A 16822-nucleotide genomic window follows, 5' to 3' on the forward strand; every position below is an offset into this window, starting at 1 on the left:
AAATGTGTTAGGGTATCTATGTAGCCTCCATTTTTCTTCAGAAGTGGAGTGTAGAAATGTACATTACCCTATACTCTTTTTTAACTTAGCGTAACTTGGACAGATTTTTATACATCTTGACCTTATTGTTCAACAGGTGCTTGACAGTCCTTTTAAGGGTCTAACATAATTAATTTCACCAGTCTCAATTGATAAACATTGAGGGTGTCTCCCAAATGTCGCCTGAGTTATTTTCATTTGCTGCCTATTGTCATAGAAGTATGACAGCTACCACACGGTAAGTACCTGCCGTGTGCCAAGCACTGTGCCTTTGGCTGGAGACACACAGCCTGTTTCTCCCCACAGCTGTCGAGGGGATGGTCAGCCCCGCTTGAAGGCGCAGAGAGGTTAGGTGACTTGACGGAGGCCCTGGAGCTTCTAGTTAACAAGAACATGGATTTGAATCCACCTTTCTGACTCTGAAAGCCAAGCTCTTTCCACTGTACCCAGCAGCCGGCCTCTTGCTTTCACTCCTCACGTGCCTTTTCCCCTTTATTTCCTTTCTCAATTCATCATCTTCTTAGAAACTAAGAAACCATCTCTGGGGCTAGAATTTACCCTTGGGATGTGACTTTTAAAACTATATTGTAAGTGGCATTTTTAAAGCAATTTTGGCCCAAACCTCTGCTCTGACCGTCCCGGGTTAGCACATCTTGTCCGGGTTCTAGATGCTGCGGGTCTAAGAACTGCGCGTGGCGGGGTGGAGGGGGCATAGTTCATTCTCCACACACCTGCCTTTCTTCAGCACGAGCTGAAGCAATTGCAGGAGAAGATATGGATTCGACCACAATCATTTTAACAAGACAGAAGGTCCGGCACTGTGCCAAGAATACATAATCAGCTTCATTTTAAAGTCTCAAAGTGTGGGAATAGGAGAATGAACGCATTTCTAAACATTGGTCGAAGAATTTGTACGTTTTTAGTACACTTCCTTGCAGTAGTGCTGTGAGCTAATTATCAAAATCATATTCCTGGCTACCATTTTAAGTAATAAGCAAATGTTTAGGTGATCATATCCCATTTTCTAGGTCAAATAGCATCTTCCTGAAACTTCTTCTGTTAGCTCCATCTTTCTGCTGACAGTTTTTGTGATCACTTCTGGAGCTTAATCTTAGCACTATTTCACATTCAAACTGAGGCCCTGTAGTTGCATTATTTTAAAATCTCTTTTATTTATTTATTTATTTATTTATTTATTTTTTGGCTAAGGGGAAGTTGGGGAGGGAACCGGGTGGCTTTGGTTTTTTGCCTGCACTCAAGGTGGAGGCAGGACATACGGGGAGGCTGGAAGTTCTTGTCTCTGATTCCTTTTGCTTTCCTGGGAGAAATTGTACCTCTGGGGGCTCCAGGGAGTGCTGTTTGGTAACTGGTGTGGTGGGATTTCAAGTGTCTCCGGCTGGCACAGAGGCACTAGTTTTTGGTGCCCTAAACGTCAGCCTCTGGAGCCAGACCAGGTGGAAGTCAGGCTCTGCTTTGTAGCTGCTTCTGAGTCTGTTTCTTTTTCTTTCTTTCTTTTTAAATTGTGATACAGTTGTTTTACAATGTTGTGTTAGTTTCCTGTCCAGCGGAGTCAAGTAGAGTTCCCTGTGCTACACAGCAGGTTCTCTGAATCTGTTTCTTAACTCTGTGTCTAACTTTCCTCATCTGTAAAATGGGGGTAAGTCACAATGCCTGGAGGCAGTGGAGCCGAAGGGTTATAACAAAGACTCCAGAGTTGATACCTGGGTTTGAATCCTAGCTCTGCCACTTTGTAGCCCTGGGATCCTGGAAAGGTTCCTGAATGACCCTGTATAGCAATTCTAGGGAGACCACTTCTTTGGCCCCCAGTCTCCTAGCACTTCTGAAAGGACACGTCCCTTACTTGCTGTGGTCCCGCCTCTGCCCTCAGTGGTGGTGGGTTTAGATGGGGCAGCCTCAGAGATCCATCACTGTTTTGTGATTCAGGGGTGCCAGGAGGGGTTGTTTAAGCACAGAAAACATGAAGTGTCTCTGTGTAGGATTCAGAGAGAGAATGCAAGTGCACTCATGTTGTGGCTGCCTTTCTTGTGGGTCTGCCCTTGGGTGAGGCAGTGACCTTGGGGCCAAGGTCAAGAAGCCAGGGACAGACACCCAGCAGCTGCAAGGCCTTTAGCCTTTGCAAGAGTGTGTTCTGCTGTCACTGTCGCTTTTAGCTTCATTTAATTCCCACCCCCCAGGCCCGAAAGTCAAGGTCTAAGGTAATCCTCACTGGACCAGGGAGTAAGCTGAACCCTCAGCGTCCAGTACTGACTTGGCCAAATCACACAGCTCGGAGAGGCAGGGTCAGCTGCAATCAGGTCCTAGATCTGTTGGAGGTTAGTAGCTCTTGGTTCTCTTGTGGATTGGATAATGTAGGTGAAACCCTCAAGTCTTTTTTGAGAGTTTCCTTTAATCTTATAAACAAGGGATCTTAGTGCTTTTGTGCAGCTTCTCTTCATTGAGCCTACCCAAGAAGTGCTACTGTTTCGTTTCCTGCCACTCCCCCACTCAACAACACAGGTGACTAAGAAGTGGTCCCTGGACCTTCCACTCAAGTACTATGATGTATGTTTTGGAAGAAGAGTCAGATAAAATGTTATGGGGTTCTAAGGAGAAATCGGGGAAGGCTTCCTGGAGGAGGTAGCATTTGAATTGGCCCTTGAGAAACAGACTATGACAGGTGGAAAGAGAGAGGGGAAGTGAACAACATGGGCAAGGCCATAGAGGTGAGAAAGCTCAGGGCAGACAAGAAATTATTTGTTCTCACTGAACCACTGTGTTCACGAGATGGCATGGAAGGAGGTAAGACTGATGAAGATCAGGCCCAGGTGACAGAAGGCTTCGACTGTCAGGCTGAAGGTTTGGCCTTATTTTTTTTCTCAGTGGGCAGAGGGGAGACACAGAAGGTTTTGTATAAGGGAGTGATTTGATCAGAGTCTTGCACTAGGAAAATGAACCTATTTGGGTGTACAAGAAGAGGGCTGAGGTTGGAGGGGTCCCTAGTAGTCTGTGACCCATAAGACTTGTCCTCTTAGACAGTGGTCAGGCTGTTGATATCCAGCACATGGGCTTCCGCGTGAAATTGAAAACTGTTCTGTGGTCACAGTTCCAACCTATTTTCACTTCTCTTACAGGAAGATAGTGGCCGAGTATGAGAAGACCATCGCCCAGATGATAGGTGGGTATCCTCACTGGTGGGGGGCTTAGGCCTGCCCTGAGATTTCTGAACTATGGGGAGGGCTTTGAAAGTAGAGACTCAGAGTGTGTTCCTCTCAGGCTCCTCTTAGAGCATGAAGCCCTTTAGGGAGGGACCAGAGCATCCCAGAAGGTGGCTGTGCCCCAGATCAGTGAGTCTGGGGACCTCCTGGAAACACCTGTCAGCGAGTGTGTCCCTTAGCATGAATTATTCATGCCTGTGGGAAGCCGTGGCTGTCACTTCAATGGCCACCATTTGACCCAGCCAGAATGGCCCACCTCATGGGGAAAGAGATTTGGGTTGGTTACTAGGATATTTGGGTGATTTTTTTGGTCATGGGAGAGAATCAGATCTCTATAATGAAATCTCTAAACCCTAATTTAGTTTAGACACAAGTGAAAAAATACCTGACTCGGCCTTTACACAGAGGTCTAGAACAAGGACAGTAGAACACGTGGTAGTCCAGCTGCCTGTCCCTATTAACTGGTCACAACACTATTTCTCACTGAGGTTGGACACTGCCTCAGAATCCATCTTAACACAGCATCCCTGGCAGCCAGTACTGACAGATTACTTTGGCCTACAATAAAAGAAGGCCTCATGTTACAAGTTATACACACCTGGCTCTTTTTTTTTGTTGTTTTCTTTTTTTGCAGTACGTGGGCCTCTCACTGTCATGGCCTCTCCTGTCTAGAGCGCACAGGCTCTAGACGCGCAGGCTCAGCGGCCATGGCTCACAGGCCCAGTATCTCTGCGGCATGTGGGATCTTCCCGGACCGGGGCATGAACCCGTGTCCCCTGCATCGGCAGGCAGACTCTCAACCACTGAGCCACCAGGGAAGCCCTCTTTTTTTTTTTTTTTTTAAAGAAAAAGTGAGAAAAGGCCTTTTGCAGAAGTTCCAAGCCCAAGTCTTTTCACTGATGATCATCATTGAAAAATGCTGTTATAACTCTGGGTGCGAGGTGTGGGATCTTTGTTTATTTATTTATTTGCTTAGGTCCATGATAGCAGTTTTTTAAAAAACCTTTTACTCCAAACGACATAAGCTTACTGCAAACCACAGCTTGATGCTGTTTTAGCAGGTGACCCCTCGTCATCTCAAACGTTTGGATATGTCACACCACACCTCTAGCTTTTGCCCCAGGGTAAATATGACCACAGCCTTGGGAACAGTGAAGAAGCTTCCATTCAAAAGAACTTTAATTTTGGTTTATTATAATAAAGACCATTTCTCCCAGAGCTCAAGGGGAAGCCCATTGGGGTTTTTTTAAGAATCAGCCTCATGGTGTATGCTTTCTATCAAATGAAACCTCTGTTAAATTGGTATAACATATGGATACATATGGATGAGATAAAAAAAAAAAAAACCCTTGGAACTGAAACTGCTGCTGAAAATGGTCAGAAGGAAGGATTTATATCTTCCAATACACATTGTTTGGCAACCTTTCCGCATCCTGGAGTCTTGGGACGTGAAAATGTCACTCAAACCTACATGGCTCATCTGGAAACATCCTTCTGCGTCTCAGTCATCCATTTTTATTTTTTACTTTTGACGATGACGTTTAGGCCAGTGTTGAAGAGCCTCTGTCCTGACGGCAGGCCGCCCAGAGCAACCAGATGTTCTGGCTCGGCTGGCGGTTTGATAGAAGCAGGCATCCCCTCTTGAAAACTGACAGAGCCAGAGTCTCTAGTTGACATAGTGGCCTGTCCTTGTGGTGACAGAAAGAGTATTGGACTTTGATGCTTTCCACGCTGCAGGTGACAGTGGTTAGAACAGTGCTTTCAATTCAGACACAGTCTGAGGAGCGTGTGGAACCCTGACTCCAGGGATTAAGGCCACACATGCCACCCCCCTATCCCCACCCCCTCCAGGAGACCTGGCGTGTTTGGCCTGAGAGCCCCTCTCTTCAAGAGCTGTGAAATTTTCCCTCAGCGTTTTCCTGTTTTGGGGGTGTTTAAGCACTCTGCGGGTGGCTCTGCGAGACCCCCTCCCCAGCGTCCCTGGCTGGAAGCAGTGCTGTCACTTGGGGTGGCGCCTCATGGTGTGTCTGTTCCTCATCGCCCCCTCCCCATCCTCACTTCCTGTCCCGTTCATCACCCACCTTCCCAGAGCTGTTCTCATCCGAGAGGTGGCATGTCTGTGGGTGTCATCCATCCGTCACTTGCAGGTCGCCGATTAGGGCCACTGTCAGTTTCAGGGTCCTTGTGTCCTTGCCGAGGACGGTGTGGGGCTGCGGCATGGCTGGAGCTCACTGTAGCTCTGGGCGGGACCTGCCTTCTTTTGAGGCAGGAAACACACCCATATGTCTCATCTGGATCCCGTATTTTTCTTCTCATTTCCGCTCACCCACCCACCATTCCTCATGGAAAGGGAAACTCAGGCCCAGAGAGCTTGCCGTTCAGGGCCCAGAGTGAATGTAATAGCATTTCGAAGTTAAAACCAGCTTCTACCCAACTTCCGCTAGCCTTGACTCCAGCCTGGCTCCCTGACCTCTGTTTAACCTTCACACATGCTCCATGTTGGTGTGACATCTGTCTTGTCATCACAGTCCGTTCTCACCATATGTTACTAAAGAGAATATGTTTCATTAAGTTCAAATATTGACTATTGAGAATTCAGAACAAAAAGGGATTTCTGTGCTTTCTGCATTCCAGGTTGTTGCGATTGATTTTTTTTTTCCTGCTTTCCTAACAACTGCCCTGATTATCTGTTTTGCTTCCATTTTCCGTTGCTTCTTGCCCTTTGCTTGCAAAACAAACAGGCAAGCCTGGTAAGTAAATGCTTTTTCACCTAATTTGACACCCGCCCACTGCAACCCTTATTTGTTTGTTTGTTTTTCTATTTTTGTTACTTTTGCTTTTGTGTTTTGGCTGCATTCCCCACATGGTTTAATAGTGTTTCCGCCTGAAAAAGCCAGAACATCTCCAGGGCCATTGTTTTATTGTTGTGTCTATAGAACATCTTGGGTCTTGAGCTGATTTCCTGCTTTGAAGCACCTAGCAGCATTTGTAAGTTACAAAAAAAAAAAAAGATGTGTGAAGCATTCTCTCCTCCTCCAGCATTCTCTCCTCCTCCCTCTCTCCCCGGGAACAGGGAAATTCTATTTTTACAAGGGTTATGGGGGGAGGAAAGGAAGCTGAGGCGGCCTAATCTCAGATCCAGGAAATCAGATGGACTCCGTTTGATAAATGGCTCCTTTACCAAGCCAAGTGAAATGTATACATGGCGTAGAACCAGCCCAGAATGTGCATCGTACAGCTTGCCGAGAACTAAGGAGGCAGCTAAAATTCAAAGAATAAAAACAAGCATTTGGTTACTGGTGGAACTTTGTAACGCCCTTTCTTTTAGGAGTCTAGACGTAGCAAACAGATTGCTGGCGGTTCTGTTCTTGCCATATGTTAAAAAGCTCCCCCTTCGTGGGTCACTGGGACTTGACATCATACCAGTTGGGGGGAGGCAGTGATGCTGCTGATAACGGGTCACTGATGCTGGCTTCTTACTATGTGTTGAGGGCTTTATATTTAATCTTCTCCCAAATGCCATAAGATAAATACTGGGATCCCCTGTTTCAGGTGTGGAGGACAGAGCTGAAAACCTTTGCCCAAGGTCACACAGCTGGGAAGTCTCAGAGCCAGGTCTGGAATGTGGACTCTCAGACTCTGGCTCCTGGGTCTTCACCTCTGCCCTGGTAGCGGGATCTCTGAGAGGCAGGGTATGAGGACCTCAGGCATCTTCCGGGCCTGTGGTTCTCCAAACGTGGTCCCGGGACCAGCTGCCTCAGCATCGCTGGGGACCTTGTCACAGATGCAGATCCTCGGCCCCACCCCAGACTGACTGAATCGGACCCTGCTGGGTGGGCACAGCCATCTGTGTGTGAGAAGCCCCTCATTTTGGAAATGAGGCCCTGGGACCCCGAGGGAGGACTTATGAGCAAGCTTATGGTCAGGGCTGGAGCCGAAACCAGAATGTGGTCCCCTGTTCCGTGCTCTTCCCTCCTCCCCCACCCGAGAACATGCCTGACGTCAGGATACAGAAAGATGCCCGTCTATCGGGAATCTAAGGGAAAAGAACCCAAAGCAACATCTCCCCACTTTTTTTTTTTTTTTTTTGCGGTACGCGGGCCTCTCACTGCTGTGGCCTCTCCCGTTGCGGAGCACAGGCTCCGGACGCGCAGGCTCAGTGGCCATGGCTCACGGGCCCAGCCGCTCCGCGGCATGTGGGATCCTCCCGGACGGGGGCACGAACCCGTGTCCCCTGCATCGGCAGGCGGACTCTCAACCGCTGCGCCACCAGGGAAGCGCCCTCTCCCCGCTTTTAAGGGAGCTACATCCTTCCAGGTCCATCCCTAAGGGGCTCACGTGGAGATGCAGTTATGAGCACAGCCTTGGGTTTGGATCTGGATCTGCTGCGTCCTCAGTGAACAAGTGACTCGGCTTCTCCTGTCGGAGGGATACTAGAAATCTGCTGCAAGGCTGTGCTCATTCATTCACTGCCCAGCTGCACGGCGCGTATTGAGGTGCTGTGAGTCCGGCACTGTCCTAGTTCTGGGACAGAGCAGTGGACAGAACAGACTCAGGACCCTGCTCCCAGGGAGTGTGCCTTCTACACACACACACGTGCACACCCACACGTCTGATTTCACGATACGGAGTGGCCACCACTGGGCCCCTCAGAGGAGGCGTTTCCCAAACGGGCTCAGGGACGGTGCCTCTGAACGAGGCGGGAAGCTCCAGGCTGGCGTTCCCAGCAGAGGCGCAGCAGTGCTGAGAGCAGAGCATGTGGGCACGGGTTTGGATTTTATTCCAGGGCAGAGGGAAGCCCCTGGGGTGGGGTGACCTGGTTTGGACTTCCTGGAAGTGGCTTAGGAGCATTGAATCAAGATAACAGTTGGTCCGGTGCCCGACATGTGCAAGAGCCCGGTACACTGGCCGCTGCTCTTACCATGGCTGTGTCATCATTTACAGCTGCTGTCCATCCTGCGGCCCAGGCACCCCTCCCAGCTGACCTGGGGCCAAGGAAGGACAGGAGCTCGGAGTGGGGCTTCCCCTCACCCCCGCCACTCTTTGCTGTCAGCAAAGTTCCAGACGGTTCAGAGCAAGTGGTTCCTTGCCCACCCAGACCAATGATGGATTGGCATACAAGGCACAGAGAGCGCTGTGCGGTCGAGGGGCTTTTCTATAGAGTGGCCAGAGAAAGCCGTTCCCATCAATATGAGGGATTTTCACGGGGTTCCAGGCATATTCGCCTGCAGTGGCCCACCAAGCAGTCCATTTCACCAGGATCAGCCACTCTGAACTGGGCCAGAATTTAATTCTTTTGTGCATAACTGGGAAACTCACTTTGACAGAAATAGCTCCCTTTTCCTGGGAGTTAAGATACTTGCTGTATCAAAGGAAATGTCCATTTTTGTGTGGAGTAGAATTTCAGGGCCGTGATGATGTGGGCTTTGGGTTCATGGGATGTTTTAAGGACGAGGAAACCGTTTTTCTTAAAACGGTTAATAATAACACTTAAGCTTAAGCTTAATAATAACACTTAAGAAGGGAGATTCCCTCCCTCACAGCTCAATCTGCGGCACCTTTTAATCCGGACCAACACAAAATTCAGTAGCAACGTTTTCTTTCTTACCTTATGGATCGGTCTGTGTGCTGTGGACAATCACATAGAATCACCAGGGTCTCCAGGGTTGCATTGATCAGGTTAAAGAATGCTGGCTCGTTTCCATCCCATCTAATGTTGCCCAGGCCCAGGTCTGGGATGCTGCGCCAGTGGGTTTTGTTCCTTTAGAGCTGGATGGGTTCGGGGGAGTGGGTCTGTCTCAACCAAAAGCCAAGGTCTGAGATTGCTCGCTAGTCAGGTTGAGTTGCATCTGAGGACTCAGCCAGCCCCAGAGACCAGGTCCAGAACCCATGGGCCCCATCATTTTGTTCCCGTGTCTCCTGCCAGAGGATGAACAGAGGGAGAAGTCAGTTTCCCACCAGACGGTCCAGCAGCTGGTCCTGGAGAAGGAGCAGGCCCTGGCCGACCTGAACTCGGTGGAGAAATCTCTGGCCGATCTTTTCAGGAGATACGAGAAGATGAAGGAGGTCCTGGAGGGCTTCCGCAAGGTGTGTTGAGGTTCGCGGGCAGAGCGGGAGGGACGCGTGGGGCGGAGGAGGTGGGGCGGGCTGGGAGGATTGTGGGCCGCTCGGGAAGGCCGTCCCTGCAGGCCGGGGTGCTCGGACTTGGCTGTCCGGGGTTACACCCGCGTCCCAGGGCGCTTGGGGTTCCCAACCCTCCTCGGCATTTCTTCTGTGGCCTCGACCCCTGTCCTCTGTCGAGTCAGAATGAAGAGGTGCTGAAGAAATGTGCGCAGGAGTACCTGTCCCGAGTAAAGAAGGAAGAGCAGAGGTACCAGGCGCTGAAGGTCCACGCGGAGGAGAAGCTGGACAGGTGATGCCCCCACCCCGGGTCTGCTCCCAAGGGCCCCCCAGCAGCCCCGGCCGAGGCAGGCTGGGAGCTCCTGGCACCACTGCCGTCGGCTTGGGCAGGGTGGTTATTGTAGCTGTGCTTTTCAATACAGTTCAGGATGAGAGTGCACTCTCCATTCGCATCCATCTTGATAAATAAGGGATGCGTGTTGTAATTTCCGGGGTACCCCCTGGAAGTACCTCGGCATCACGAGCGTGGGGGTTCTCATGGGCTCCTGTGCTCCAGCCCCCATTAGAAAGAGCTGGAGCCAGGTGATGGGGTTCCCCCTACCCAGATTTGGGAGAAGGAAAGCGGGAGGCATCTGCGAGGAAGGGTGGTCATTTCTGAACCCCATCCCCGCGCCGTTCTTGCAGGGCCAACGCTGAGATCGCCCAGGTCCGGGGCAAGGCCCAGCAGGAACAGGCTGCGTACCAGGCAAGCCTGCGGAAGGAGCAGCTTCGAGTGGACGCTCTGGAAAGAACGCTGGAGCAGAAGGTAACAGGCCCAGGCGGGCCGGGCTGGCCAGACACTGAGACACACAGAGGCTAGGCTTCCCTGTGCCCGTGGCAGCTCCAGGACAGCCCGCATGTCAGGCACTCCCGGGACAAGTTCATGCTTCATGAGCATGGCCTCGCTCTCCCTCTGGAAGATCCAGGTTACCGCAGCCCCGAGGCTGGCCTCTTTTCTGCCTTTCTGGGAATTGCCATTTTTCATTCCTTTTCAGCGTTCATTCGTCAGATATTTGCTCAGCACTTGCAGTGTGCCAGGCATAGTACTTTAATCCCTGCATCCAGCGAGTTTACCAGTAAGTGGATGGTACCCACCAGGCAGCCCCCTGCTGCAGAACATGGGCAGCGTCAGGGTCAGAAGGGCCCCCAGGTGTCCTCTCATTTTCACGGATGGTGGGATCCTCCTGAGGTCCCTCAGCCTGTCCCCAGATTTCCCGATTTCCAGTCAAGTGCTTGGACCACCTTAAACACCGTCTCCCTGGGTGTCCAGATGAGAAGCCCCTTCCACCCAGGGGTGCTGTGAATCTGATTCTGAGTGAGTGTGCGCCAGGCAGGCTTCCTCCCTGGGTGTGTTTGCAGACATGCACCCCCATTCTGGTTGATTTACTGAGCCTTAGGATTCCCCAGGATGGGGTCATCTGAGGGCCCAGTGGCCGGGGGCAGCAGCACTTCACATGCATTGGGGTCCTGATGGGCGTTGGTGAGGACACTTTATAGGCAGGTAGCAGCAGGAGCCCAGGGTGTCTCCCAAATGGCCTCTGCTCCCCTAGAAGCACCCATCCAGGTTCCAGCACGGCTGGCTGGGGTCCCCAGGTGTTCTGGGCCAAGCAGTGCTAACCTCTGCAGTGGGCAGGTACCACCTCCCACGTCACCTGCATGGTGTCAGGGAGAGATTCAGGTCCCTGCCCCTCCCTGCCATCCATCCTGACCCTCGGCAGGCCTGACCCTTCACCTCGGTTTCTAGGTTTGTAGTGTCGGAGGACTGAACCAGTAGATCTTGAAGGTTTGAGATTGTTCCCTCTTGTTTCCATCAGGGTACGATGGTGTTTAAATTGCATCCTGATGTTGGCTAAATCAATAGAGCTAAAACCAGGGTCAGGAGAGGTGCTTTTCAAGGCACTCGGCCTGTTCAGATGGTTACGGTCGCAAAGTGGAGGTGATTGATGCTAGGTTTTCTGGCAAGCTAAAAGACAAGGAGAAAGCCAGTTGGATTTGCATTGTTTTGGATAACAGAAAAAATACAAATGTATCTGCAGACATAGTTTTGTCTTAAACTAAGACTCAGGAAGAAGGGGTTAAGCACATGAGTTCTTCGCTAAATGGCTCTAAGTGATATGGAGACAGTGGTCTCTGTTTTCAAGAGATCCAGAAGCATGATTTCCCCCCAGGGCAGCTCTCAGGTGACGGCGTTGGGCAGTTCACCCAGTCGGGACTTGATAAAGCGAGCTGGGACTTTTGCCCAGTGCGCTGAGCTCCTCGATGGGGCAGTTTCCTGGGCGGTGGGCTGATGGTGCCAGGACAGAGCTTGGAGAACCTCCAAGAACTGATAGCTAGTGGGTCTGCTAGTACCTCTCAGCATGCCTAATGCATAAAATAGCCAAGCTGTATAGGAGCCAGGCCGACCTGAATTTGCATTCCACGTTTGCTACGTCTGACCAACTGTGTGACCTTACGCACAATGCTTAACCTCTCTGAGCCTCAGTTTCCTCACTGAAAAGTGGGGGGATAATAATGGCTACCTTTAAGGGACTGCAATGAGCACAGAGTGCAACCACAGGGCCTAGGCTGGGTTTGCATGGTGCCCGGCATGTGGTAAGTGCTCCAATAAGATGAAAAATCACTGTTAGCAGCCCCAGCAGTAGCAGTAGTGGCGATAATAGTAATTTCAGGATTAGTGGCTGGTCCTGCAGCCCATGCAGAGCCCCATCTTCCGACCGGCATTTCAGTGCCTCAGGGAGCTGAAAACTCTAGACGGGCCAGGGCCGAGGCCAAGGGGATGTTCCAGGTGGGGCTCTCTCCCGGCGGGGCTGGTGGCAGGGCTGCAGCCAGGACCGAACCTCTCCCCTGCTAAGGAGGGCTGATTCCTCCCAGGCACCGGCTCAGTGATGAGTGGCACCCGGAGCCCAGCTGGGACACAGGGCACGTGGCTCCGGGCTGGAAGGTGTCTTAGGCCCCAGGGTTTCTGGGGAGGGGCCTCAGTACAGCGTCAGGGCACAGGCTTGTGATTGACTTGCCTTCCATGGGGACCTTGAGGAAAAGCTGGCTGCACAATGTTCTGGGGATACTGGAAAGATCTCGCCCCCTTGGAGAGGACCTTTCAGGATTGGCTGCTGAGCCAGATGAGCATCAGGCCCGACATTTAGTGCATCTGAGAGCAGAGCCGCTGCTGTCCAGATGGAGGCATCGCCCCGTTGATCCCCGTCCCTGGAGAATGGACAGTGTTGTCGGATCACTGGTGCGAGATGACATGTAGTTGACTCCTCTTGACGGGGCTTCCGAGGACGGGCAAGGTGTGACTTGAGGAGCCCCTGAAGACGGCTTGCATCTGCCCTCACCTCTCTCCTCGGGCCCTGTATCCACAGCACCTCCTCACCTGGCATCCTCTGAATAATGCTAGGGATCCCATCCAGGTAGAATTGCTTATCCCCTCTGGTGGCATTTCTCAAAAAAAGCCACCATCCTTCTGTGCCCACATCCATGGAGACAAATAAATGGAAGAGAACCAATACTAGTTAAGCCTTTACTATGTGCTGTGCAGGGAACTTTATATTTCTTACCTCATTTAATTCTGAGAGAGACAGATGTTATTAACCACACATTTGAGATAAGGAAAATTGAGGCCCAGAGAGGTTGTATAACTTGCCCAGGGTCACACAGCTAGAGCTGGGATGTACAGATGGTTTGGCTCCAGGTCATGTCTTTTGCTGCTTTGGATAAATTCAGGGGGACCAGGTGGCCCAAAGGACCCCTTCCTCTTAAAAAGCCCAGTGACCATTCTGATTGACTTGATTTCAAACAACCTCTTTTTTTGTCTTCATTTGCAGAATAAAGAGATAGAAGAACTCACCAAGATTTGTGATGAACTGATTGCCAAAATGGGGAAAAGCTAACTTTGAACCAAATGTTTGGACTTTGACCATTGCGTGCAATATGACCGTCGGCACACTGCTGTCCCTCTGGTTATGTGGACAGGTTCTGTTTTCACTTTTTCGTATGCACTACTGTATTTCCTTTCTAAATAAAGTTGATTTGATTATATGCAGTACTAAGGAGACTATCAGAATTTCTTGCTATTGGTTTGCATTTTCCTAGTATAATTCATAGCAAGTTGACCTCAGAGTTCCTGTATCAGGGAGATTGTCTGATTCTCTAATAAAAGACAAATCGCTGACCTTGGCCTTGCCCTTTGTACATGAGTTTCCAGGGTGAGCGGCTTTTGGATTTAATATGATCATGTACAGCTTGCAAAGGGACTCTTGCCTTAAGGAGTGTAAACTTGATCTGCATTTGCTGATTTGTTTAAAAAAAAAGAGAAAATGCATGTTTCAAATAAAATTCTCTATTGTAAATAAATTTTTTTCTTTGGATCTTGGCAATAAGTGTGGCTGTGATTTATTTTCTGGGAAAGGTTGGGTCTTTTCTCACCTTTGTTAAATCATATCAGATTTGGCCTTTCACTCTTCTCTGTCTGGGCTCATTTTTTTGTCCACAGATTTAAATAACATTTCCTTTGTTTATCGTGGCTGTGTTTGTAAGATGAAGCAATTGAGAAATATCGACTTGCTACTTAAATAATTGAGTGTGTTAAATTAACTTAAATTTTGTTTTTACAAATTCTCTTGGACTTTAGGGGGGCAAAATCTACTTCCCTTTATTGGCTCAAAGAGGTAGCAGGCTGTTACTCTTCCTGTTCATTCCTTTAGTCTGTGCAGATCAACCCTGAAATGTCCATTCCTCTCCAAAGGAATAGGAAATGGTGGCTATTCGGGTAATTAAGCCACTTTGGAGGTTAGGGATATGTCTGCCTTAGATTCCCTAACTGCTCCTAACTTTCCCAGGGACCCCAGCTTGAAGGGTGGGTGTATAAGGGCAGTGAAGGGGTAGGGGAGGTGTCCCAGTTTCCCAGGATGGCCGTAACAAATCACCACAAACTTCGCAGCTTAAACAACAGAAATTTACCCCCTCATAGTTCTGGAGGCCAGAAGTCCAAAGTCAAAGCGTAGGTGGGGTTTGTTCCCTCTGGAGGCTCTGAGAGTCTGTTCCGTGCCTCCCCCGGCACCTGGCCGTGGCCGGCAATCCTTGATGTTCCCTGGCTTGTAGCTGGCATCATGACAATCTCTGTCTCCGTCTTCACGTGGGCTTCTCTTCTGTCTCACATCTGCCTCTCCGTTCTCTTATAAGGACACCGCTCTTTGGCTTTAGGGCTCATGCTGTATCCAGGATGAGCTCATCTCAAGATTCTCAATTACAACTGCAAATACCCTATTTCCAAATAAGGTCACATTCACAGGTAGTGGGATGTGGCTATCTTTTGGGGAGGACACCTGTGGTGTGGGGTATTGGCTTGGAAAGCAGCCCCCAGCGCCTGATGGCCCTGGGCTGGAATGCCCCTCTCCTGCCCAGCCACAGTGGCTAACGGATGCTCCCCTCCCACAGGCCCACCCCACCCCTGGCAGGGCAGGCCCTATGCAGCCTCAGCTGGGTGGCAACGGGGTGGGGTGGGAGAGTCTCTTCTATAACGTACAAGGTAGGTGAAGCTCAGCCGTACCACGCAGGAGAGAGAGACACAGCCTGCCTTTCTGGGAGAAAATACCTGCCTCGCGTCCCACTGTCACCCTCACTGGACACTGGGCAGGGACCCTAACCAGGGCAGGGCTGTGCCTCCTGCCACTGCCCAGCAACCTCTGCTTGGTCCAGCCTCTGGGTACACCTCCCAGGGCTCAGCCACGGCCCCCTGCCCCCCATGCTCGCTCATCCAGACCAAACCCCCCTTCCACCCCGCTCCCACATTCTGACCTCAGTTACCTTCTCATTCCTATCGCTCGAAAGCTTTAACATTTTTTATTAAGTAAAACATTTCCATCGCTAAAAATCTAGAAGTGCAGGTGAGAAAAAACCCTCATAATCCTCAAACCAAGAGATGCTATTAATGTTTTTTAAAATTAATTTATTTAGTTTTGGCTACATTGGGTCTTTGTTGCTGCGCGGCCTTTCTCTAGTTGCGGTGAGCGGGGGCTACTCTTCGTTGCGGTGCGCGGGCCTCCTGTGGCAGTGGCTTCTCCTGTTGTGGAGCACGGGCTCTAGGTGCACGGGCTTCAGTCGTTGTGGCACGCCGGCTCAGTAGTTGAGGCTCGCGGGCTCTAGAGCGCAGGCCCAGTAGTTGTGGCACACGGGCTTAGTTGCTCTGCGGCATGTGGCATCTTCCCAGACCAGGGCTTGAACCCGTGTCCCCTGCATTGGCAGGTGGATTCTTAACCACTGCACCACCAGGGAAGCCCTATTAACGTCTTTATGCTTATATTTCTATGCCTTTTTCCCTCAGTGTATGAAAGACTTATTTTTATGAAAGTGGATTATTTGGAGTTATGTGGTGTCACACCGACACAGCCATCTGCAGGGCCCCTGCATAACGTTTTGTAAACCTGTTTTTCACCTAATACTATAGTGTGGCTATCACGCTATGGTAACTCTTATATAAATAAATATCGCTGTTTGTCATCATTTTGAATGGCTCCATGTCTTCCATGGAACCAAAATGTATTTAACCAACTGCCCACTGATGGACATTTATATCGTGTCCAGTGTTTTGCTAGCATTATGCACGCAGCTGCAGTGACTTTCTTTATGCACATATGTTTATGAATGTGAGTCTTTCCTTAGGTTAAATTCCTAAAGTGGATAACCTGGGTGAATGCTGTCACTGTCTTCCAGCCAAAGGCCGCCATGAACACAACAGTGGTTGAACAAGTCGGGTTTATTGCTAGTTGCAGTGACGAAGGATGCCCGCCAGGGGGAGCTGTGGGGCATCTCAGTAAGCGGGTCTTAGGAGGCCTGTAGATACACAAGCATAGGATTTGGACTTGGGTGAGGTGAGGCTGGGGAAGGCTTACGGAAGCAGGGCTTTGCTCCGTATTGGAGGTGACAGGCCCAGAGGGAGGGATGCCTGGCTCCCTGAGCACCTCCTTTCACGTAATCCTTGCTCAGCAAAGCCTCTGTGCTTTCCAGGACATTCCACGTGAAAAATTGAGCGGGACAGGCAATGTTCCGATGGGGGCGGGGTGGAGATGTGCGCATGCGCAGGCCATGTGGGCAGGAGGAAGGATGTTTACACGTGAGCACCCGCGGGGTCTCCATTGGGGTCAGTGCTCTCTAGCTCTTTTTTTTTTTTTTTTGTGGTACGCGGGCCTCTCACTGTTGTGGCCTCTCCCGTTGCGGAGCACAGGCTCCGGACGCGCAGGCTCAGCGGCCATGGTTCACGGGCCCAGCCGCTCCGCGGCATGTGGGATCTTCCCGAACCGAGGCACAAACCCGCGTTCCCTGCATCGGCAGGCGGACTCTCAACCACTGCGCCACCAGGTAAGCCCCTCTCTAGCTCATTTTATCCTTGAAATATTCTGGTGAATGGGAAC

The 16822-nt window shown here is 50.5% G+C and overlaps 1 protein-coding gene across 14 annotated transcripts in view; it reads left to right on the top strand.

Annotated features, from left to right (window-relative positions):
• TACC2 (transforming acidic coiled-coil containing protein 2) overlaps window positions 1-13789 on the top strand; it is a 184500-nt gene extending 170711 nt beyond the window's left edge. For all 14 annotated transcript variants that reach the window (XM_027112815.1, XM_027112827.1, XM_027112816.1 and 11 more), the window contains 5 exons: window positions 3171-3214; window positions 9181-9341; window positions 9560-9666; window positions 10059-10179; window positions 13238-13789. In XM_027112815.1, coding sequence (XP_026968616.1) covers window positions 3171-3214; window positions 9181-9341; window positions 9560-9666; window positions 10059-10179; window positions 13238-13303 — 499 coding nt within the window. In that variant the 3' untranslated portion in view covers window positions 13304-13789. The remainder of the gene's footprint in view (window positions 1-3170; window positions 3215-9180; window positions 9342-9559; window positions 9667-10058; window positions 10180-13237) is intronic.
• The last annotated feature ends 3033 nt before the right edge of the window (window positions 13790-16822 follow it).

This window comes from Aethalodelphis obliquidens, unplaced genomic scaffold (assembly GCF_003676395.1).
Source record: "Aethalodelphis obliquidens isolate GAN/ISIS:26980383/991018 unplaced genomic scaffold, ASM367639v1 scaffold11, whole genome shotgun sequence".
Taxonomy (NCBI): domain Eukaryota; kingdom Metazoa; phylum Chordata; class Mammalia; order Artiodactyla; family Delphinidae; genus Aethalodelphis; species Aethalodelphis obliquidens.